The 24,558-nt window shown below is 45.9% G+C and overlaps 1 protein-coding gene across 3 annotated transcripts in view; it reads left to right on the forward strand.

The window, feature by feature from the left end:
- Positions 1–23,921, forward strand: part of INTS3 (integrator complex subunit 3) — a 136,211-nt gene extending 112,290 nt beyond the window's left edge. For all 3 annotated transcript variants that reach the window (XM_077255031.1, XM_077255045.1, XM_077255037.1), the window contains exons 29-31: positions 21,406–21,478; positions 21,636–21,789; positions 23,661–23,921. In XM_077255031.1, the coding sequence (XP_077111146.1) occupies positions 21,406–21,478; positions 21,636–21,789; positions 23,661–23,738 (305 nt within the window). In that variant the 3' untranslated portion in view covers positions 23,739–23,921. The remainder of the gene's footprint in view (positions 1–21,405; positions 21,479–21,635; positions 21,790–23,660) is intronic.
- Positions 23,922–24,558: the final 637 nt, after the last annotated feature.

Below are 24,558 nucleotides of genomic sequence, written 5' to 3' on the forward strand. Positions count from 1 at the left end.
CATTGTTCAATTAGACTGCAGATTTGTCCTATCAAGTTTTGCAGACTAGTAAACCGGGGGGGGGGGGGGGGGGGGGGCTGGTGCATTTCTTAATCAGCAGGCATTCCGCAAATTAACACGCAAGGGTTGATGGACAGTTTCGCATGAAGCAATGGCTCATGTCCCTTGACTTAATAAACAAAGGAACAGTACGTTTGGCATAATTCATCCCTGCAACAGTGGCCACATTGAGGCTATGTCATCACATTTCTCCCCCTTCTTAATTGATCCAGTTGTGGGTCGCTGTTGACTGGGCTGCCAGACGTGATAGGCTTCCAATCATTTTTCTCCACTTGTTGGGTTTGTCAGTCATCATTTCCATGATCTTTTGCAGTCGCCAGCTCAGAGAAAGATGACGGAGGTTTGGAGTATGGGTTATCCTCCGAAGGTGTGGCAGAAGGATCAGCATCAGAATGCTGCTTGGTTGGTTGTGGGTGATGACCGTAACAAACTGGCTTGATAGTCCTTGTCCTAGGTCGTTCCCCAAAATAACAGGTGTGAGGATGCTGTCCATAAGCCCCACCTCAACCTTTCTCTTATGTTGCCCCAGTCAAGCTGCACACTTGCTAGAGGGATATCCGAGTGCTGACATTCAGCCTTGGAGCTGGTCACTAGACGGCCTAGTAAATGATGTTCTGTGGGCAGGGCCGTATTTGCCGCTAGGCACTTGAGGGTACATGCCTAGAGCGGCACCTGAGGACGTTTTGTTTGTTTGTTTTTTAGTCCAGTGTCGGCCTTTGCAGTCGCCGTGCTAGGGCATTCTTAAGAGTGCCGCATTGAGTGCCGGAGGGAGACCCCCCAGCCAAGAAGAGCCCGGGCCCCTCGGAGCCGTGACGCGTGTGCTGCCCCCCTCCTCCCGCTATCCCTGTATGGCGAACATGGCCCCGGCGCTAAATGGAGCCGTACAGGAAGCTCCCCACAGGCTGAAGCTGAGCGCTCCGTCCCCGGCTACCGAGCACTATCTGCCCGTGTTGAAGTCAGAGCTGAACGGGGCTGGCCCAGAGGAACAGTCTCCTCCTGCTCAACGGGGGCGGCAAGGACTGCACCCAGGAGTAAGGGGGATCCGGACAAGCCTGGGGATGCGGAGGGCGGCCCGCATGTCCAGCCGGCAGCAGGAGCACGGGGCCCGGGCCCGCAGGCTGTGTCGGCGGTTGCAGGTGATCCAGGCCAAGCAGGTGGAACGGCACGTCTGGCAGCAGCAGGCTGGCCTGTTGGAGCTGCTGACAGAGCGGGGGCCCACGGGGCTACCGGCCTCTCGGCACACATAACTGGACTGGCTGGTGAGCAGCTCCACGGCCCTGCTGCGGTCGGCGCAGGGAGGATTAGACTCTGACGCAACTGAGAGCACCTCCCGGGGGGAGAGCGGCAGCGACGGGGCGACTACGATCCCGGACCAGGGGAGCTAGGAGGAGTGGTGGCGACTGCAGGAGCGGGGGGACCGGAGCGAGGAGGATCGGCTGCAGGACCAGGGGTGAGTGTGTACACTGATACTATGCAGAAGTATATACTGCATGACCGGGGGTGAGTGTGTACACTGATAGTAAATATGTGTATATACTGCAGGATCGGGGGTCAGTGTGCACACTGATAGGGGTATATACTGCAGGACCGGGGGTGAGTGTGTACACTGGTAGTATATAGGGGTATATACTGCAGAACCGGGGGTGAGTGTGTACACTGGTAGTATATAGAGGTATATACTGCAGGACCAGGGGTGAGTGTGTACACTGATACTATGCAGAAGTATATACTGCATGACCGGGGGTGAGTGTGTACACTGGTAGTATATAGGGGTATATACTGCAGGATCGGGGGTGAGTGTGCACACTGATAGGGGTATATACTGCAGGACCGGCGGTGAGTGTGTACACTGGTAGTATATAGGGGTATATACTGCAGGACCGGGGGTGAGTGTGTACACTGGTAGTATATGGGGGTATATACTGCAGGACCGGGGGTGAGTGTGTACACTGGTAGTATATAGGGGTATATACTGCAGGACCAGGGGTGAGTGTGTACACTGGTAGTATATAGGGGTATATACTGCAGGACCAGGGGTGAGTGTGTACACTGATACTATGCAGAAGTATATACTGCATGACCGGGGGTGAGTGTGTACACTGGTAGTATATAGGGGTATATACTGCAGGATCGGGGGTGAGTGTGCACACTGATAGGGGTATATACTGCAGGACCGGGGGTGAGTGTGTACACTGGTAGTATATAGGGGTATATACTGCAGGACCGGGGGTGAGTGTGTACACTGGTAGTATATAGGGGTATATACTGCAGGACCAGGGGTGAGTGTGTACACTGATACTATGCAGAAGTATATACTGCATGACCGGGGGTGAGTGTGTACACTGGTAGTATATAGGGGTATATACTGCAGGACCGGGGTGAGTGTGTACACTGGTAGTATATAGGGGTATATACTGCAGGATCGGGGGTGAGTGTGCACACTGATAGGGGTATATACTGCAGGACCAGGGGTGAGTGTGTACACTGATACTATGCAGAAGTACATACTGCATGACCGGGGGTGAGTGTGTACACTGGTAGTATATAGGGGTATATACTGCAGGACCGGGGTGAGTGTGTACACTGGTAGTATATAGGGGTATATACTGCAGGATCGGGGGTGAGTGTGCACACTGATAGGGGTATATACTGCAGGACTGGGGGTGAGTGTGTACACTGATAGTATATAGGGGTATATACTGCAGGATCGGGGGTGAGTGTGTACACTGATAGGGGTATATACTGCAGGACTGGGGGTGAGTGTGTACACTGATAGTATATAGGGGTATATACTGCAGGATCGGGGGTGAGTGTACACTGATAGGGGTATATACTGCAGGACTGGGGGTGAGTGTGTACACTGATGGCATACTGACATGCTGCAGGACCGGGGGTGAGTGTGTGCACTGATAGTATACAGACATAATACAGGACAGGGGGTGAGTGTGTACACTGATAGTATATAGGGCTATGTATACTGCAGGACCGCAGGTGAGTGTGTATATTGATAGCATACTGACATATGCTGCAGGACCGGAGGTGAGTGTGTACACTGATAGTACAGTATATAGAGGTATATACTGCAGGACAGGGGGTGAGTTGGAAACTTGAGTCGAAAGGTGGCAGATGCGATTTAACAATGGTAAATGTAAGGTTATATATCCTTCCACACGGCAATCGTTAAAAGCTGCCAGCCAATCAGAGGCTGGCAGCTGACGTCAGTGCGCACGTCATCAGCGTGTGACGTCATTGTCATTTGCCGGAAACACGGGGGCAGAATAAGAGACACAGGGCAGGATGGAGACAGATGGTGCAGGATGGATACAATGGAGGCAGATGGGGCAGGATCATGGGACAGATGGGGCAGTCTGGGACATCACATGGTGGCAGAATGGATCCTCATGAGGTCAGAATGGATCATCATAAGGACAGGATGGGAGAACATATGGCTGAAGCCAGGAATGAGATATACGGGGGCCAGGATGGGGGATATTATTACCATAGGGGCTAATTAACGGATATTATTACTGCCGTGATTTTTTTTATTTTATTTTTATAGGAACCCGTTTTAAATGGGGGGGGGGTCCTGTTACTATGCAGAACGACACTGTCTCCTTTTTTTTTTTCATCTTGTGTAGTTTAGAAGTTGGGGAGAAAATTAAGTAATGTGTTCTAGATAACTGTTATTTCCTGCAGAGACAAGCCCTGGCTTGAAGAAGTGATGGCGTTCTGTGCTGGATGAAGATGAAAAGCAAAGATGAAGAACTTCACCTACAGATGTCACTGATGAGTCAGTGTGTTACCTGTACACTGGTACTACACTGTGTATACTATATACAGCGGTCCTGTGTACAATGTCACCAGTGATCACTGTATTACCTTTACACTGACACTAGAGTGCCTTGCGAAAGTATTCGGCCCCCTGGGGCTTCAAACATAAAGATACCAAATGTAAGTTTTTGGTTAAGAATCAACAACAAGTGGAACACAATTGTGAAGTTGAACGAAATGTATTGGTTATTTTACATTTTTGTGGAAATTCAGAAACTGAAAAGTGGAGTGTGCAATATTATTCGGCCCCTTTAGCTTAATACTTTGTTGCGCCACCTTTTGCTGCTTTTACAGCTGCAAGTCGCTTGGGGTATGTCTCTGTGGTCAAGGCCATTAACTGGCAGAAACGATAATTTGCCTGTCGGTTCACCTGCCACCTGTATTAAATTTTTCACTTGAAGCAAAATTCCTCAAGTGCAGTGATTATGTGCTCTATTGTTTATGGGACCATCTGCTCCGTTCACTAGCACCATCCTATCCAGAAGAATTGAGTGCTAGCCTTCTGCCTTTTTACGACCTCCAGATATTAGGTGCGGCCCTGGAGACCATCTTTGGCCATATTCCAGGGTTCCAGCATGTATAGCAGCGCAGTGAGTTGGGCAAATGTTTGTAAACCTTTGTCCGGGTGGGGTTTCTGCTGGGTAGCAGGATAGCGCTGCTCAAATGGCTGGTGGCCACTCGAACCATTGGTTGTTCTGTCTACTTGGATCAGTGGGCAGTGGTCTCCAGCTGGGTCGGGTGACTGGAAACTAGTCTGCCAATTGGGCTGCTTGCTCTGGGGTGTCGAGTTTCCAGTCAGCTACCTGCTCTTGTATTTCTGGGGCCATCTTCTCCATAAGTTGTTTAAGCACAATCATGTTCCTGAGGGCAGCAGAAGCGGAGTGAACAGCCCAATCACCAAGCCATCATTTGCAGTGGTATCGGAGATGAATGTCAAATTCTACATAAGAGGCCCCTGAAGAGAGAACGTCAGGGACTTGGTGCGATATCTCTCGAAGGCGATGATAAAAAGGGACAACAGTGTGTTTATAATAGTCCAGGCAGGCCCAAGTGACTAGACAACATCCTGGGTCCAGTCAAACAAGACCATGGGTATTTGGCCCAATCAGCTGCGTCCACCTGGTGCATCATCAGCAGGGTCTCAAAACTTTGCAGCTTTTCATCAGCCTCGGTGTTGGACGCCTTAAATACTGGCACGACTCTGTAGCAGAGATGATTTCCTTGGTTGTGGACCATCAAGGAGGTAGGGGTTGCTGCTGGCTATAGGGAAACTGGAACTCCTAAAACTGATCACATTACACAAGCTCTCTCCCTGCTTGTTGTGACCAACAACTCCTGGATTTGGGCTGCTTGGGACTGGGTTCTTGATTTCAGACTGCCACTGGGCCAACCTCATTGTCCTCAACGACGTTCTGAGTATCACAACGGATCAAGTCCGTTTTCAGTAGCCTGGTGATGGAGCCTAAGCTGGCACAGGTCCTGTAGTTGAAGTTTCCTGTTGAGACTGTGTATCCACTCGTGTCCTTTTCACAGGGTGGAGCTGGTGGGGTTGCACATTGTGGCGCCCGAAATCTGCTGTGCATGCTTCACCTATGGTCTGCTGGGTCTGTCTTTGTGCCTCCCTGGTTGTGACATCCCAGGGCAGTTTCTACAAACACCAGTCCTCTGAAGCTCTCCCTGACTCAGCTGTTAGTGCTTTCATCTGCACAGATCAGGGCTCATCCCACTGAACGCCCGTACTCCTTCCTGTACTCGAACAACGCAGGGTGAGGGTAAAACTCTGTGGCAATACTTTATTGAACTACCAACTGTCACATATACTACAATCACAGCAAGTATACAAAGTGCCGACTTCGGGGCCAGCTACCACAACCAGTATCACTCAGCTTTTGGCGATAACCCACATAGAAGCAGTAGCAGCACTGTTAGGAAGCTGACCGAGCACAGCAAGGTATGTAGCCAAGTGACCAGATTGTCCTAACCTGGGTTCTCCAAACGACTTTGTGGGCTCAGTGTTGAGCAGTGGAGCAGATCTATATGCCACTTGCTGGAACCGTGGTTCCTGCGCTTGACATCCTGTATTCACATTGGTGACAGGAGTAGGGCTCTTTTATATCCAATAGCTCTCATTTCAGGGCTTTGTCTCACAGGATTGGTGGGAGGTAATGCCTCAATGTTTGATTGTTCAATTAGACTGAATATTTGTCATCCATGTTGTGCAGACTGGTACAAAATGGGGCTGATGCAATACGTAAATCAGCAGGCGGAATGCTAATTACAAATTAACAATGTTGATTACAAATTAACATACAAGGGTTGACTGACAGTTTCACAATAGCTTATGTATCTTGGAGAACAGTACGTCTGGCATAATTAAGAATAATTCACTTTCTCAACAATGGACAGATTGTTTTGTCACTCTACCAACACTTCACTCAACAGGCTACCAACACTTGTCTGCTTTGGGCTATTCACGCCCCAGATTATACTGTTTCTGCCCTACATTATCTGCAAGCTCCGCTCCCATAAATCTTCCAGCTATAAATCTGCCGTTTTAGAGCCTATATACGTAAATATATCACTCTGGACCCTGGCATAACTTAGTTGGGGGTGCAATACAGTGAATATAAAAAGTCTACACACCTCGGATACAATCCCAGTTTTTTGTCCTACTATGCAGAATCATTTCAGACCTTTTTTTACCTTTAATGTTGCCAATAATGTGTACAAATCCAGTCAGAAATGTTAGTGATAACTTTGTGAGTCCTTTGCTGTGTTGTCAGCTGTTTACATACCTGGCTGCTGTAAAATGTTTATGTTCATCCTCACAAATATTTGTTTTTCTCTGTGGGTTTGTGCAGATTATGGGTGACATTAGCCTGTAATCCAGGTGATTTTCCACTTTTTTCCTCCTCTTCTTCCAAGAGCCATAACTTTTTCATTTTTCCAGCCATATAGCCGTATAAGAGCTTTTTTTGCTGAACAAGTTGTACTTTAGAGTGACACCATTCATTCTGCCACATAGTATGCTGGAAAATGGGGGAAAAAGAATCCAAAGATTCCCAAGTATAGTTTTTTTTTATTATTTTTAACCCCTACCAGTTATGCGGGTGTCAGCTCTGTGTGACAGCTGACACCCTGCAGCAATGCCCATGATCGGTGATGGCAATGACAGCGACATTGAGGAGCATCGCAGAGGGAGTGAGCTCCCTGTGTGCTGCTATCAGCACAGTGCGATGCGATCGCATTGTGCTGTTGGTCTCCGTGGTGACCCCGGGCTGCAAGATGGCCGCAGGGTCCTGCAGGGAAGGTGGCTTGTGAGAGCCTGCCCAGAACACCTCATTCCTGCCTGTCAGACGCTGATCTGATACTCTGCAGTGCAGAAACATTGCAGAGTATCAGATCAGCGATGTCCCATCCTGGGACATTAACCCCTTACTGCCATCGTACGTAATAGTAAGTCCGATAGCAGTATTCCCTGCTTTGATGTGGACTCCGGTGGTGAGCCCGCATCAGAGCCGGGACATGACAGCTGTTTTAAACAGCTGGCACGTGCCTGCAATAGGCGCAGGTGGAATCACGATCCACTTGCACCTATTAACTAGTTAAATGCCGCTGTCAAACTCTGACAGCAGCATTTAATGCGCGCTTCCGGCCATCGGGCCGGAAATACGCGCATCGCTGACCCCCGTCACGTGATCGGGGGTCGTCAGTTTGTCGACAGAACAACCAGTGGTCTCCTTGAGACTTCTATGGCTGTTGATGCCGGATTGCTGTGAGCAAAACCCTGTGGTTGGCGCTCATAGCAATGCAGTAATTCTGTTATATAGGCGATCTGACCATCGCCTCTATGTAGCAGAGCCGATCAAGTTGTGGCGGCCTCCCATGGAGGCTATTGAAGCATGCCAAAAAAAAAAAAAGTTTTTAAAAATATAAAAAAAAATAAAAGTTCAAATCACCCCCCTTTTGCCCCATTTAAAATAAAACACACACAAAAAAATCAAACCTACATATGTTTGGTATCGCTGTGTTCAGAATCGCCCGCTTTATCAATAAAAAAAAGATTAACCTGATCGCTAAACGGTGTAAGGCTAAAAAAAAAAAAAGGTAACACCAGAATTACGTTTTTTTTGGTTGCCACAACATTGCATTAAAATACAATAACGGGCGATCAAAAGAACATATCTGCATCAAAATGGTATCATTAAAACCGTCAGCTCAGCACACAAAAAATAAGCCCTCACCCGACCCCAGATCATGAAAAATGGGTAACGGAAAATTGTGCAATTTTTTAATTTTTTTTTTTTATCAAAGTTTGGAAAAAAAGTTTTAACACTTAAAAAAACCCAAAAACCTAGACATGTTTTGTGTCTATGAACTCATAATGACTGGGAGAATCTAATGGCAGGTCAGTTTTAGCATGTAGGGAACCGAGCAAAAAAAGCCAAACAAAAAAAAAGTGTGGGATTGCACTTTTTTTGCAATTTCGCTGCACTTGGAATTTTTTTCCCCGTTTTCTAGTACAAGACATAGTAAAACCAATGGTGTCGTTCAAAACAAGCCCTCACATGGTCATATTGGCGGCAAAAAAAAAAGTAATGGCTCTGGGAAGAAGGGGAGTGGAAAACGTAAAACCGAAAAAAGCTCTGGGGGTGAAGGGGTTAAAAAAAAAACTTGTGTAAAATCCCCCAAATAAAGAAAAACGAAAAATACGAAAAAGGTTAATCCATTAAATACATTTATGTGAAAAAACACAAAAAAACATTTAGTATCGCTGCGTGCGGAACAACCAGACTTAATCTGTCCCACTAGTTAACCCCTTCAGTGAACACCATAAAAAAATAAAAACAAGGCTGAAAACTATGGACACTTGGAATGATATTAAAAAAAACAAAAAGCAATTCCTGAATTGCTGGATTTTACCTCTCAGAAATTGGAATAGAAAGCCAACAAAAAATGTCATGTGCCTGAAAATGGTACCAATAAAAATGTCATCTCGTCCCGCGAAAAAACAAGCCCTCACGTGACTCTGTGGGACGTAAGATGGAAAAATTATAACTCTCAAAATGTGGGGATGCAAAAAAAATAATTTTTGCAATAAAAATCATCTTTTAGTGTGTGACAGCAGCCAATCATAAAAACCCGCTATACATGTAATTGCATCGACCCGAAGGGGTATAATTTCCTAAATGGGGTCAATAGAGGGGGGATTCTGCTCTTCTAGCACGTAGGAGCTCTGTATATGGAGTTTGCAAACTATTCTAGAAAAATCTGCATTCCAGGAGGCAAATAGTGCTCCGTCTTTCCCAAGTTTGAACCTGCAGCTAAGTACTGTACAGCCACATACGGGGTATTTCTACATTCAGCAGAAATTGTGGGACAAATTCTGGTGCCATTTTTAAATGTAATATTTGGGGCCAACACACAATTTTAGTAGTAAAAATTATTTTTTTCACTAAATTATATAAAATTGTGACACACTTGTGGTGTCAAGATGATCACTCCACCCCTAGGTGAATTCATTGAGAGGTGTAGTTTTTAAAATGCGGTCACTTTTGGGGGCGTTCTACTGTACTGGCAACTCAGGGGCTCTGCCAATGTCACATGGCCCCTTCAAACCAATGCAGCAAAATCTGCCTTGTAATATGTCGCTACTTCCCTTCTGAGCTTTGCACTGTGCCTCAAAAGTAGTTGTCGACCATAGGAGAAATTTTAGTCCATTTTCTTTTGTTACCCTTGTAAAAAAGCAAAATTTAGGGCTAAAAAAAAAAAAAACATTTTTGTGGGGAGAAACATTTTTTTTTTTTTTCACGCCTTAACATTAACTTCTGTGAAGCACCTGTGGGTTCAAGATGCTCAATACACATCTACAGAAGTTCCCTGAGGGGTCTAGTTTCCAAAATGGTGTCACTTGTGGGAGGTTTCCACTATTTAGGCACACCTGGGGCTCTTCAACTACAAAATAAATGCTACATAGCGTTCGCTAATTATTCCAGCCATTTTTACATTGAGTTAAATGGCGCTTGTTCTCTTTCAAGCCCTGCTGTGCACCCAAACAGTAGTATTCCTCCATATATTGGGTATCTGCATACTTTAGGAATAAATGGACCATACAATTTGTTGTGCAACTTCTCACGTTCCCCTTGTGAAAGTGAAAAAAAATTGGGTCTAAAGGAAAGGTTTGTGAATAAAGGTAAGTTTATTTTTCCTTCCACATTGCATTAATTCCTGTGAAGCACCTGAAGGGTTAATAAACTTCTTGAATGTGGTTTTGAGTACCTTGAGGGGTGCAGCTTTTAGAATTCTCACTTTTGGGTATTTTCCATTATTATATAGACCCCTCAAAGTGACTTCAAATGTGAGGTGGTCCCTAAGGCTATGTGCACACGTTGCGGATTGTATGCGTTTTTGCCGCATTTTTTCGCAGCGAAAACACATACACAACACAACCCATTGAATTAAATGGGATTCCGCAATGCTGTGCTAATGCTGCATATTTTTCCGTGGCGGAATCGCATCGCGGAAAAATAAGCAGCATGCTCATTCTTTGTGCGGAATCGCGGCGATTCCACACACATAGGAATGCATTAATCCGCTTACTTTCCGCATGGGGCTATGCCCACCATGCGCACAGTAAGCGGTTTATGTGCGGATGGTACCCGGGTGTGGAGGAGAGGAGACTCTCCTCCATGCCTTAAAAAAAAGAATTCGAATAAAAAAGTTATATACTCACCTTCTGGTGGCCCTCGGATCCAGCCCAGGCCTTAGCGATGCTCACGGCAGCTTCCGTTCCTAGTGATGCCTTGCAACAATGAGCTGTGATGACGTAGCGGTCTCGCGTGATGCTACGTCATCTGGGGTCATTGCCGCGATGCATTACTGGGAATGGGAGCATCGCGAGGATCGGGAAGGCTGCCGGGGACGCCGGAAGGTGAGAATGTCACAATTTTTTATTTATTTTTAACATTACGTCTTTTTACTATTGATGCTGCATAGGCAGCATCAATAGTAAAAAGTTGGTCACACTTGTCAAACACTGGTTGGAAAACATTAGCATTCTGCAAGCTAATTACGCTTGTAAAACGCTCGTGTTTAGCGGGAAAACGCATGCCAATTCTGCATGCTTATTTCCCGTGGCAGGGAGTTGCGGAATTGCAGCGGAAATTTCCGTGGCAATTCAGCAATGTGTGCACATAGCCTTAAAAAGGATTACGGACTTTTTTTTTTGTTTGTTTTAAAAATGAGAAATCGCTGATCAACTTATAACCCTTATAACTTCCTAACATTTAAAAATTCTGCTGATATAAAGTAGATATGTGGGAAATATTATTTATTAACTACTTTGTGTGACATAACTGATTTAAGGTCATAAAAAAATCAGTATTAAAATTGCCAAATTTAAAAAAAAAAAAAAAAAAAAAAAAAAAAAATTACCGCATTTTTTCACAAATGTAAGTCCTATCAAAGAAATTTTAAAACTGTCATTAAAAAATAATCTCAGAATCCGTGATGGATCCATTGAAGCTCCAGAGTTATGACCTCAACATAACATGGACAGAATTTTTAAAAATTGGCCTGGTCAGGAAGGGGAAAACCGCTTGGGGCTGGAAGAGAGAAGTGGTTTGTTACGGATCCCTTCTCCGTGGTGTAACCAATTCTTCACGTGTCCGCTCTCAGCACGTGACTTGGGGTTGAGCCTGCAAGGGTTAATCTCTCCCCACTCTCAGTCCAGCATTCAACCTCTGCCCTATGCTGTAATGGGAGCATAAATCACACACCCAGGCCACACACCCGCTCATACACGCTGCCACCACTCACCAAATACATGGGCGATGAGTCCCGGAAATATTAGTACTAATAATGTCTACCACTCATAAGGCTCACACACCTTAGGCTATGGATTCTTTTAGAACATTCAAGGTTCAACTTGTTAAAGTTTTATACTTTAATACAAAGAAGGTTCAGTGTTTATAGTAAGAAAAGGTTATAAAAATATGGTAAAAAGACATACAACTTATGCAAAACAGTATAAAATAACAGGAGAAAACTTACAGAAATCATCTAACTTGGTAGTCTGCTTTCTGCTCCCTGAGGTTAGGATGAATGTAGATTGGATCACACCAGCTCGGCCGCCCCCATTATGTGAACACGTTTCTCAGTATACAGGTCTAATTTATATCTTTGGTCTGGAGGTCAGGTTTCTAGACCAGCCCTCAGGTTAATATCATAATTGCTTGGTTTTTGATTGGACCACGGCTGCGCCCCCCAATGAATATATTATTTTCTCTTGAGATCTTTTGTGTAAACGTTCTCACAGAGATACTATCAGGCCGTAATTAACATCTCTCTTCCAAGAAGCTAGGAGGTGTGAAATGTTACCTTTCTTCTTGGCTTCCAGCAGGGCCCCCTGGTGAGATTGGGGACAGAATTCTACTTGTCCCAGGAAAATACATATTAATAACTGGGTGTGAACCTGCAGCCTTCAGGACAGATGTTCCTAGTCACACAATACCTATACATAAGGTCACTGCACATACATACACTGTGTTCCAAGTTATTATGCAAATTGGATTTAAGTGTCAAAACGATTTAATTGTTTTGTTTTTCAAATAAACTCATGGATAGCATTGTGTCTCAGGGCTCAATGGATCACTGATTCCAATTTTAAACACATGTGATAATTAGTTTTCCAGGTGATTCTAATTAAAGGAAAACTACTTAAAAATGATCTTCCACATTATTAATCAGGCCACAGTTTTCAAGTAGCATGGGAAAGAAAAAGGATCTCTCTGCTGCCGGAAAGCATCAAATAGTGCAATGAATTGGTCAAGGGATGAAAACATTAGATATTTCTTGAACATGTAAGCGTGATCATCTTCTGTTAAGAGATTTGTGGCTGAATCTGAGCACAGTCGTGTTCGTGCTGATAAAGGCATAATGAGGAAGGTTTCTGCCAAGCAAGTTCATCGGATAAAGAGAGCAGCTGCTAAAAAAAGCCATTACAAACCAGCAAACAGATATTTGAAGCTGCTGATGCCTCTGGAGTCCCTCGAACCTCAAGGTGTAGGATCCTTCAAAGGCTTGTTTTGGTTCATAAACCTACTATTCTGCCACCCCTAAACAGTGTTCACAAGCAGAAACGGTTGTAGTGGGCCCAGACATACATGAAGACTAATTTTCAAACAGTCTTGTTTACTGATTAGTGTCGAGCAACCCTGGATGGTCCAGATGGATGGAGTAGTGGATGATTGGTGGATGGCCACCATGTCCCAACAAGGCTGCAACGTCAGCAAGGATGTGGAGGAGTCATGTTTTGGGACAGAATCATGATGAAACAGCTGGTAGGGCCCTTTAAAGTTCCTGAAGATGTGAAAATGATCTTTGCAAAGTATATAGAGTTTCTGACTAACAACTTTCTTCCATGGTATAAAAAGCAGAAACATGCCTTGAGGAGCAAAATCATCTTCATGCATGACAATGCACCATCTCATACTGCAAAGAATACCTCTGAGTCATTGGCTGCTATGGGCATAAAAGGAGATAAACTCATGATGTGGCCACCATCTTCCCCTGTCCTCAACCCTATAGAGAACCTTTGGAGTATCATCAAGCAAAAGATCTATGAGGGTGGGAGGCAGTTCGCATCAAAACACCAGCTCTGGAAGACTATTCTGACTTCATGCAAAGAAATACAAGCAGAAACTCTCAAGTTCAATGGATGCAAGAATTGTGAAGGTGGATATAGAAGAAGGGTTCCTATGTTAACATGTAACTTGGCCTGTTAGGATGTTTTGGAGTTAAATAGCTTTTTTGTTCAGTGAATGTGACCTCTTAATGCTTCAAATTCCACAAATGAGCATTTTCAGTTCTTTAAAACATATCAAATATCTAGAGATTCTACTGTGCCTAATAATTTGGAACAGTGCATTTTGAGGTTTTTGTTCATTTTGGAGATTATACTGTTATGATTGGGAGGTTTCTTCAATAAAATTTGATGTATACTCTAAAGCAGCGGTCCCCAACCTTTTTGACCTTGAGAGCCACGTTCAGCACAGAGAGGGTCGCAAGCCACATTCAGCTCCGAGAGGGGGTCACGAGCAACATCCTGCTTCTGTCCCCCTCAGTCATGTCAATCAAAGCACCCATCACAAGTATAATGATAACCCGAAGCTTTTTCACAGAAATCACTTCAAAGCAGTACATTGAGATCCAGAGGTTCCAACAATGTCCCAATTCAGTATTCTCCCAACACACTGTTGCATCCATCTTCAAGAACCTCCTCTAATAGGTAGTATCATCTACCAGAGTACCATATCTAAAACATCTCTAAACCCTTAAGACCAGTATATGTGCATCCAGATCTTATCTTCTGTGCTGGGCTACTCAAAAATTCACCATTTTGAGATGTACTCTTCATACCTGTTTGCTAGACCTGGAGCTAATGCACCAAGCTGGCAGACAGTCACGAGCCACAATTCCTGGGTCCGCGAGCCACATGTGGCTCCCGAGCTACAGGTTGGGGACCCCTGCTCTAAAGGGTGATGACTTTTATTAGACTGACTGTCATTTGGACCGACCATTTAAGAAAATCCGAGACAAATATCATTTGCGTAATAATTTGGAACATAGTGTGTGTGTGTATGTATATGTATGTATATGTGTATATATATATATATATATATATATATATATATATATATATATATATATATATATATATATATATATATATATATATATATATATATATATATTAGCGAGAGAGAGAGTACAGACCAAAAGTTTGGACACACCTTCTCATTTAAAGATTTTTCTGTATTTTCATGACTGAAAATTGTACATTCACACTGAAGGCATCAAAACTATGAATTAACACATGTGGCATAATATACTTAACAAAAAAGTGTGAAACAACTGAAAATATGTCTTATATTCTAGGTTCTTCAGAGTAGCCACATTATGCTTTGATGACTGCTTTACACACTCTTGGCATTCTCTTGATGAGCTTCAAGAGGTAGTCACTGGGAATGGTTTTCACTTCACAGGTGTGCCCTGTCAGGTTTAATAAGTGGGATTTCTTGCCTTATAAATGGTGTTGTGTTGTGCAGAAGTCTGGTGGATACACAACTGATAGTCCTACTGAATAGACTGTTAGAATTTTGTATTATGGCAAGAAAAAAGCAGCTAAGTAAAGAAAAACGAGTGGCCATCATTACTTTAAGAAATGAAGGTCAGACAGTCCGAAAAATTGGGCAAACTTTTAAAGTGTCCCCAAGTGCAGTGGCAAAAACCATCAAGCGCTACAAAGAAACTGGCTCACATGAGGACCGCCCCAGGAAGGAAGACAAAGAGTCACCTCTGCTTCTGAGGATAAGTTTATCTGAGTCACCAGCCTCAGAAATCACAGGTTAACAGCTGCTCAGATTAGAGACCAGGTCAATGCCACACAGAGTTCTAGAAGCAGACACATCTCTACAACAACTGTTAGAGGAGACTTTGTGCAGCAGGCCTTCATGGTAAAATAGCTGCTAGGAAACCACTGCTAAGGACAGACAACAAGCAGACTTGTTTGGGCTAAAGAACGCAAGGAATGGACATTAGACCAGTGGAAATCTGCTTTGGTCTGATGAGTCCACCACCGTGTCTTTGTGCGACGCAGAAAAGGTGAACGGATGGACTCTACATTCCTGGTTCCCACCGTTAAGCATGGAGGAGGAGGTGTGATGGTGTGGGGGTGCTTTGCTGGTGACACTGTTGGGGATTTATTCGAAATTGAAGGCATACTGAACCAGCATGGCTACCACAGCATCTTGCAGCGGCATGCTATTCCATCCGGTTTGCGTTTAGTTGGACCATCATTTATTTTTCAACAGGACAATGACCCCAAACACACCTCCAGGCTGTGTAAGGGCTATTTGACCAAGAAGGAGAGTGATGGGGTGCTACGCCAGATGACCTGGCCTCCACAGTCACCAGACCTGAACCCAATCGAGATGATTTGGGGTGAGCTGGACCGCAGAGTGAAGGCAAAGGGCCATAAAGTGCTAAGCATCTCTGGCAACTCCTTCAAGAGTGTTCAAAGCAGTCATCAAAGCATAATGTGGCTACTCTGAAGAACCTAGAATATAAGACATAATTTCAGTTGTTTCACACTTTTTTTAAGTATATAATTCCACAGGTGTTAATTCATAGTTCTGATGCCTTCAGTGTGAATGTACAATATATATATAGAGAGAGAGAGAATATTTGTACATACTAGAGTATAAGCCGACCCCCCCCCCTAATTTTGCCACAATAAGCAGGGAAAACTTAATGACTCGAGTATAAGCCTAGGGTGGGAAATGCAGCAGCTACCGGTAAATGTCAAAAGTAAAAAGATACCATTAAAAGTAAAATTGAGACATCAGTAGGTTAAGTGTTTTTGAATATTGATATTGAATCAAGAGCCCCATATAATGCTCCATAAAGTTTGATGGGCCCCATAAGATGCTCCATATTAAAATATGCCCCATATAATCCTGCATAAAGGTTAATAATGGCCCCTTAAGATGCTCCATAGACACATTTGACCCATATAGTGCTGCACAAACGTTGATTATGGCCCCATAAGATACTCCATATAGACACTTGCCCCATACAGTGCTGCACAAACGTTAATTATGGCCCCATAAGATGCTCCATACCGACACTTGCCCCATTTGCTGTTGCTGCGATAAAAAAAAAATCACATACTCTCCTCTTGTCGCTCAGGCCCCCGGCACTTGCAATATTCACCTTTCCTGGATCCGGTGCCGCTCCGTCTTCAGCGTCTTCTGCACTGACGTTCAGCCAGGGGGCGCGCACTAACCACATCCCCGCACCCTCTGACCTGAGCGTCACTGCAGACGATGCTGAACACGGAGCGGCACCGGAACGAGGAAAGGTGACTATTGCGCAGCGCTCCCCCATCCCATTATACTCACATTCTCATGGCACGGTCCCTCCAGGTCCCTGGTTCCCCGGCACCGCAGCTTCTTCCTATATTGAGCTGTCACCGTTACCGCTCATTACAGTAATATTCAGCTCCACCCTTATGGGAGGTGGAGCTGCATATTCATTATTGTAATGAGCGGTACCATTTGACCGCTCAGTACAGGAAGTTGCGGTGCTGGGGAACCAGGGACCGCGCCAGGAGCAGGTGAGTATAATTAGACAGCCCCCGCTCCCCGACCCCTGGGTATGACTCTAGTATAAGCCGAGAGGGGGACTTATATATATATATATATATATATATATATATATATATATATATATATATATATATATATATATATATACACATACACATACACATACACATACACATACACATACACACACACACACACACACACACACACCACCACATGGTTAAAACAAAAAATTCAAAAATGTAAAAAAAAGTTGCTGTTGTCACTGTGAGGGCTTATTTTATACAGGTTGATTTGATTATTTTATTGATTATATTTTCTGATAGATAACGATGTTTTGATTGCCTTTTATTGCAATGTTGCGGTGACTAAAAAAATGCAATTCTGACCTTTTGATTTTTTTTCTGTCATTATGCCATTTACTAATCAGATTAACCTATATATATAATTGTCTAAGGGGTACTTCCGTCTTTTTGTCCAAAACTTCCGTAACGGAAATCCCGCGTCGCTTATTGATCTCGCCAGCTGCCTGTCACAGCAAAAAAAAATTTTGTTAGGGAGTTATAAGGGTTAGGCTAGGTTCACATTTCGTTTTAGTGTGAGCGCTAACGGACAGCGTTGTATGGCGAAATTAACGCCGTGCAACGCGTCCGTTAGCGCTCCCATTGCAAGCAATGTTAAAGCGCCTTGCTAGCGCATGCCATTTTCGGCACGCGCTAGCGATGTGCCGTTCTTTTGTGGCGCGCCTCAGACGCTGCTTGCAGCGTCCGCGGCGCGCCCGAGGTCCGTTCCCCGCTCTGGAAGATCAGGGATCTGCGCTAGCGGGGACGTTTAACGCGACCCCTAAAAAGACATTGCGTTAGCGCAATCCGCTAGCACTTAGTGCTAAACGGATTGCCCTAACGCAATCTGAACCTAGCCTTAAAAGTTGACCAGCAATTTCTCATTTTTACAACACCAATTTGTTTTTTTTTTAAAGGACGACATCTCATTTGAAGTCATTTTGAAGGGTCTATATGATAGAAAATACCCAAGTGTGACACCATTCTAAAAACTGCACCCCTCAAGGTGCTGAAAACCACATTCAAGAAGTTTATTAACCCTTCAGGTGTTTCACAGGAATTTTTGGAATGTTTAAATAAAAATGAACATTTAACTTTTTTTCACACAAGATTGACTTCAGGCCCAATTTGATTTATTTTACCTAGGGTAGTAGCAGGAGAAAATGGACCCCAAAAGTTGTTGTACAATTTGTCGTGAGTACGCCGATACCATATGTGGGGGTAAACCACTGTTTGGGCGCATGGCAGAGCTCGGAAGAGAAGGAGCGCTGTTTGACTTTTCAATGCAAAATTGACAGGAATTGAGATGGGACGCCATGTTGCGTTTGGAGAGCTACTGATGTGCCTAAACATTGAAACCCCCACAAGTGACACCATTTTGGAAAGTAGACCCCCTAAGGAACTTATCTAGATGTGTGGTGAGCACTTTGACCCACCAAGTGCTTCAAAGACGTTTATAATGCAGAGCCGTAAAAATTAAAAAATCATATTTTTTCACAAAAATAATCTTTTTGCCCCCAATGTTTTAATTTCCCAAGGGTAAGGGAAGAAATGGAACCCCAAACGTTGTTGTGCAATTTGTCCTGAGTACGCTGATACCCCATATGTGGGGGTAAACCACTGGGCGCATGGCCGAGCTCGGAAGGGAAGGAGCGCCATTTGACTCTTCAATGCAAAATTGACAGGAATTGAGAAGGGAGGCCATGTTGCATTTGGAGAGCCACTGATGTGCCTAAACATTGAAACCCCCCAAAAGTGACACAATTTTGCAAAGTAGACCTTCTAAGGAACTTATCTAGATGTGTTGTGAGAACTTTGAACCCCCAAGTGTTTCACTACAGTTTATAACGCAGAGCCGTGAAAATAAAAAATCATTTTTTTCCCACAAAAATGTTTTTTTTAGCCCCCCGGCATCATGTTATAGTGACAGATCGCTGATCTGACACAGTGCACAGCAAAGTGTCAGATCAACGATCTGACATGTAGGCTTACCAGTGCTTGCTCTGAGCAGGTTCTGGTAAGCCACCTCCCTGCAGGACCCGGATGTAGCCCTGCAGCCATTTTGGATTCGGAGCCTGCAGGGAGAAGAAGGTAGGAGACCCTCGGAGCAACGCGAACACATCGCCTTGCCCCGAGGGTCTCAGGGAAGCATGCGGGCAGCCCCCTCCCTGCGCGATGCTTCCCTATGCCGCCGGAACACTGCGATCATGTTTGATCGCAGTGTGCCGGGGGTTAATGTGCCAGGGGCGGTCCGTGACCGCTCCTGGCACATAGTGCCGGATGTCAGTTGCGATAGTTGACACCCGGCCGCTCTCCCCCCGTGAGCGCGGCCGATCGCATATGACGTACTATCCCGTCACTGGGAATTAAGTCCCAGGTCACCTTGACGGAATAGTACGTCATATGGGATTAAGGGGTTAATGGCAGAGTTGAATGTGTGATCATCCAATCACCTGTACTATACATAGCATGGCTTCAGCCCTGCTGTGTGTAGCAGAAATTATGGTCTATGAACGACAGCCTCGGACTAGTATTTACAGGAGGATCGGAATGACAGGCACAAGGGTCTAATAAGACCTCTGGCTGTCATGACAACCCAACGGCGCACCAATGGGTGGGATTTGTGTCGCTCTTCCTGTGTGTGTGTCAGTTAAACGCCGCTGTCAAATGCCAATTTCAGTGACTAAAGGTACCGTTACACTAAACGACTTACCGACGATCACGACCAGCGATACGACCTGGCCGTGATCGTTGGTAAGTCGTTGTGTGGTCGCTGGGGAGCTGTCACACAGACTGCTCTCTCCAGCGACCAACGATCAGGGGAACGACTTCGGCATGGTTGAAACTGTCTTCAACGATGCCGAAGTCCCCCTGCAGCACCCGGGTAACCAGGGTAAACATCGGGTTACTAAGTGCAGGGCCGCGCTTAGTAACCCGATATTTATCCTGGTTACCATTGTAAAAGTAAAAAAAAAAAAAACAGTATATACTCACATTCTGATGTCTGTCACGTCCCCCGGCGTCCACAGGGTTAAAGCTGCTTTCGGCAGGAGCGCTGCTAATGCACGCGCTGCTGCCGAGAGCTTCCCTGCACTGAATGTGTCAGCGCCGGCAGTAGCAGCGGTGACGTCACCGCTGTGCTCTGCTTTACGGCCGGCGCTGACACATTCAGTGCAGGGAAGCTCTCGGCAGCAGCGCGTGCATATTAGCAGCGCTCCTGCCGAAAGCAGCTTTAACCCTGTGGACGCCGGGGGACGTGACAGACATCAGAATGTGAGTATATACTGTTTTTTTTTTTTTTACTTTTACAATGGTAACCAGGGTAAATATCGGGTTGCTAAGCGCGGCCCTGCGCTTAGTAACCCGATATTTACCCTGGTTTCAAGTGAACACATCGCTGGATCGACGTCACACACGCCGATCCAGCGATGACAGCGGATGATCAGCGACCAAAAAAAGGTCCTGATCATTCCCATCAACCAACGATCTCCCAGCAGAGGCCTGATCATTGGTCGCTGTCACACATAACGAGATCGTTAGCGGGATCGTTGCTACGTCACCAAAAGCGTGACGTTGCAACGATATCGTTATGTGTGACTCAGCCTTAACTGGATGGATCTATGATCCACCCAAGACTGATAGACACTTGGTGACTAATTAAATCAGCCATCAAGTGCGGGAGAGATGCCAACTCAGCGTGTGAGCCTGCATCCAAGGCAGGAACACTAACGATGACGTAAATATACGTCATCGCTCGTGAAGGGGTTAAAGAGGGGGAAAAGTCCTGAGATGATTCTTCTTTGTAGGATATTTTTACAAAAATGTTGCATGTTACAGGGGTGTGTAGACTTTTGTATCCACTTTATATAGAGCATTATATATAGATACAGGTACAGGTGCATCTGACTGCCTTCTGGACATCTGTCAAGTCAGTCTGTTTCAGTAGCTCCACAATCGTGGGGAAGACTTCTAAGGGACCTTTTTAAATGCTTAGGAAACCTTTGCAGGTGTTTTTGTCAATTATTCTAATTTACTGAGATAATGACTTTTGGGTTTTCTTTGGCTGTAAGCCATAATCAACAGTAACAGAAATAAACACTTGAAATAGATCACTCTATTTGTAATGACTTTATATAATGAGTTTCACTTTTTGTATTGAACTGAAATAGATTAACTTTTTGATTATCTAATTTTGTGAGAAGCACTTGTACTGTATATCCCAGTATAACTGATGTGGGTGTCCCAGGTCTGTTCCTTGTTGTGTAACGGAGCCTTTTTCTTAGTTTTCAGCCAGACGCCCATATTGCAGGCTCTGCAGCATGTCCAGGCCAGCTGTGACGAGGTACACAAGATGAAGTAAGTGCAGCACCACCCCCACCCCCTGCTAGTACGCGCAGTGAGGAAGGAGAGATACTTGGTTTGGCTGCCACCTTGTGGCCATTTTAGGTACTGGGTGTATATACTGGACTTGGTGCGGCTGTTGGTGCTGAGAACTTTTCTGACATTAATTAAGGTTCAGTGACCTCTTTGCACTGGCTGAGGAGTACGAAGACTCCACCAAACCCCCCAAGAGCCGGAGGAAAGGTCCAATGACTAGTCCTCGCAGCCGGAAGAACACGGCGCAGCCCACAAACACTGAGGAGGAGTCCGTGTCCAGCAGCGCATCAGTGAGTAAAGGGGCACTGCTGACTGACAGGGCAGGGCTTGGTAAGTGGTGAGTTCAACGTGGTGGGGAGAGCACCCCCAGAGGAGAAGCGATGACTGACTAGTGGGAAGAAGAAAAGCGATGGCAGTCTGGTTGGGGAGAGGACCAGGGTGTAGAGGCAATGGCAGCCTGGTGGGGAGAGCGTCAGGGAGGAGAAGCAATGACTGACTACTGGGAAGAGGACCAGGGAGGAGAAGCGATGGCAGTCTGGTTGGGGAGAGGGTCAGAGAGAAGAGTTCGATGGCAGCCTGGTTGGGGAGAGGATCAGGGAGGAGAGGCAGTGGCAGCCTGGTTGGGGAGAGGACCAGGGAGGAGAGGCAATGGCAGCCTGGTTGGGGAGGCACAGAGAAGAGACGCAACAGCCACCTCGTGGGGAAAAGATCAGGGGAAAAAAAGGTGATGGCTGGCCAGGGAGGAGAGGTGATGACAGCCTGGTGGGGAGAGGATCAGGGAAGAAAGGTGATAGCAGCCTGGTTGAGAAGAGGATCAGGGAGGAGAAGCGATGGCAGTCTGGTTGGGGAGAGGGTCAGAGAGGAGATGGCAAGCTGATTGGGGGAGAGAATCAGGGAGAAGAGGTAATGGCAGCTTGGTTGGGGAGAGGCACAGAGAGGAGATGCAACAGCCACCTGGTGGGGAGAAGATCAAGGAAAAAAAAGGTGATGGCTGACCAGTGGGGAGAGGATCAGAGCGGAGAGGTAATGGCAGCCTGGTTGAGAAGAGGATCAGGGAGGAGAAGCGATGGCAGCTTGGTTGGGAAGAGGATCAGAGAGGAGAGGCAATGGCCTGGTGGGGAGAGGGTCATGGAGAAAAGGGTGATGGCTGACCAGGGGGGAGAAGTGATGGCAGCCTGGTTAGGGAGAGGATCAGGAAGGAAAGGTGATGGCTGACCAGTGGGGAGAGAACCACAGTGGAGGAAAAGTGACCAACGGTCATACAGTTGGGAGAGGATTGGGGAGGAGAGCTGACAGCCGTCCAGTTGGGAGAATACTAGGGAGGAGAGGCAATGGCAGCACGGTGGCTCAGTGCTTAGCATTGCAGCACTGGAGTCCTGGGTTCAAATCCCACCAAGGACAACATCTGCAAGGAGTTTGTATGTTCTCCCCATGTTTGCGTGGGTTTCTCTGGGTTCTCCGGTTTCCTCCCACATTCCAAAGACATACTAATAAAGAATTTAGATGGTGAGCCCCATCGGGGACAGCAATGTGCGCTGCGGAATATGTTGGCGCTATAAAAGAAAAAATTATTATTATTAATCGCCACCCAGATGGGAGAGGAAAGGCGAGGGCTGCACTGCGGCAAGGGCACCAGGTAGGAGAGCCAATGGCTGCACGGCAGGAAGGGGGAGAGGAGACATCCAAATGGCCAGAGAGGGGGGAACAGACAGCAGAGGTGACAGCTACTTGGCGGGGAGGGGACGACTGCACAGCTGGGAGAGATGAGGGCTCTATGGTGGAGGAAAGATGACTGCTGACTGACGGAGAGGAAAAGGAAGACTGGAGAGGCAGTGTCTGCCCAGATTCGTGAGGAAAAATGAGGGCTGCATGGCGGTGAGGTGACTGCCACACAGTGGGGATGGGGAGGAATGGATGGATGAGAGAGGCGACAGCCACACGTCAGGGAGGGGATGGCTGCCTGGTGGGCAAGGACTGGGGGGAAAAAACAACTGCTTGGCGGGGAGGGTTCTGGCGAGATAATGTCTGCCTGGTGGGGCAAAGGCTGCCTGGTGGGAAGGAGACCAAGAAATTTTATTCTTTTTTACGTGTAGGAAGTCAGAGGATTGGGGCAAGTGCAGATTTTGGGTCACCTGTTATGTTTTCTCATTGTCACATTTAGGAGGAGGAAGATGCGAAACCAAAACCCTCAAAGAGGAAAAGGAAGGGTTCAATGGCGGTGGCCTCGGACAGTGACTGACCGGCTCCGGATGTTGTCGCGTTTTTGTTCACCTGTCTGTAGTGGGCAGCTGTCATCTTTGGCCAGCCCGGGCAATTTAGCAGATCTCATATTTTCTTACTGAAGTGTAAATAAACGACTCTGGCACAGAATGTCGGTGCCAAACCCCGCTTTTATAAAAAATAAATATTTTAAAACACAAGAGATTCCTAATATCTGGACCTGCTAGTATCCAATGTGCTGCAGCCGCCATCACAACAGCACAGGATTCAAGAAGTATGATGTGATCACACACCTAACATTACACCGCCGGCTGATCTTCAGTTACTGCTGACAACCAGCCTGTGTATCGTGTGACAAGTTGTCAACCCTGCCCTCTGGGGATAACATGACAAACTCCTCTGGGTCTCCTCCTAGTTACCCCGCAGTATCACCAGGCAAGTCAGATGCCTCTTGATGTGGCTTTTGTAGAGGATCAGCTTATGTCGCTCACTGTGACATAGTGCTTGATTTTCCAGAGTGCATTGCCTCCACTCGCTCGCCTTAAATTACTTAGATCTCACGGAGCCACTGCCTCTTAGGGCACTGCTCCATGGCTGGCTTATGGTGTCATTGTGGCTCTGTCTTGGGAGGGCTCATGTTCTGCTTTGCTCCTTGTGGCTCCTCTTCCAGTGCATCCACCTGTCCTCATTCAAATCAGATATTCTGTTCCTGACATCAAATTTTAAGTGACTTTAACCCCCCCCCCCCTCCCAAGTGTTGATTAGGAGGACTATTGGATAAGTGGTCCTCGGTGGGCTCCTGGAGGGCTCTTCCATTGTGATTCCTCCCTGCTATAAAT

The sequence above is a fragment of the Ranitomeya variabilis genome, chromosome 1 (assembly GCF_051348905.1).
Source record: "Ranitomeya variabilis isolate aRanVar5 chromosome 1, aRanVar5.hap1, whole genome shotgun sequence".
Classification (NCBI taxonomy): domain Eukaryota; kingdom Metazoa; phylum Chordata; class Amphibia; order Anura; family Dendrobatidae; genus Ranitomeya; species Ranitomeya variabilis.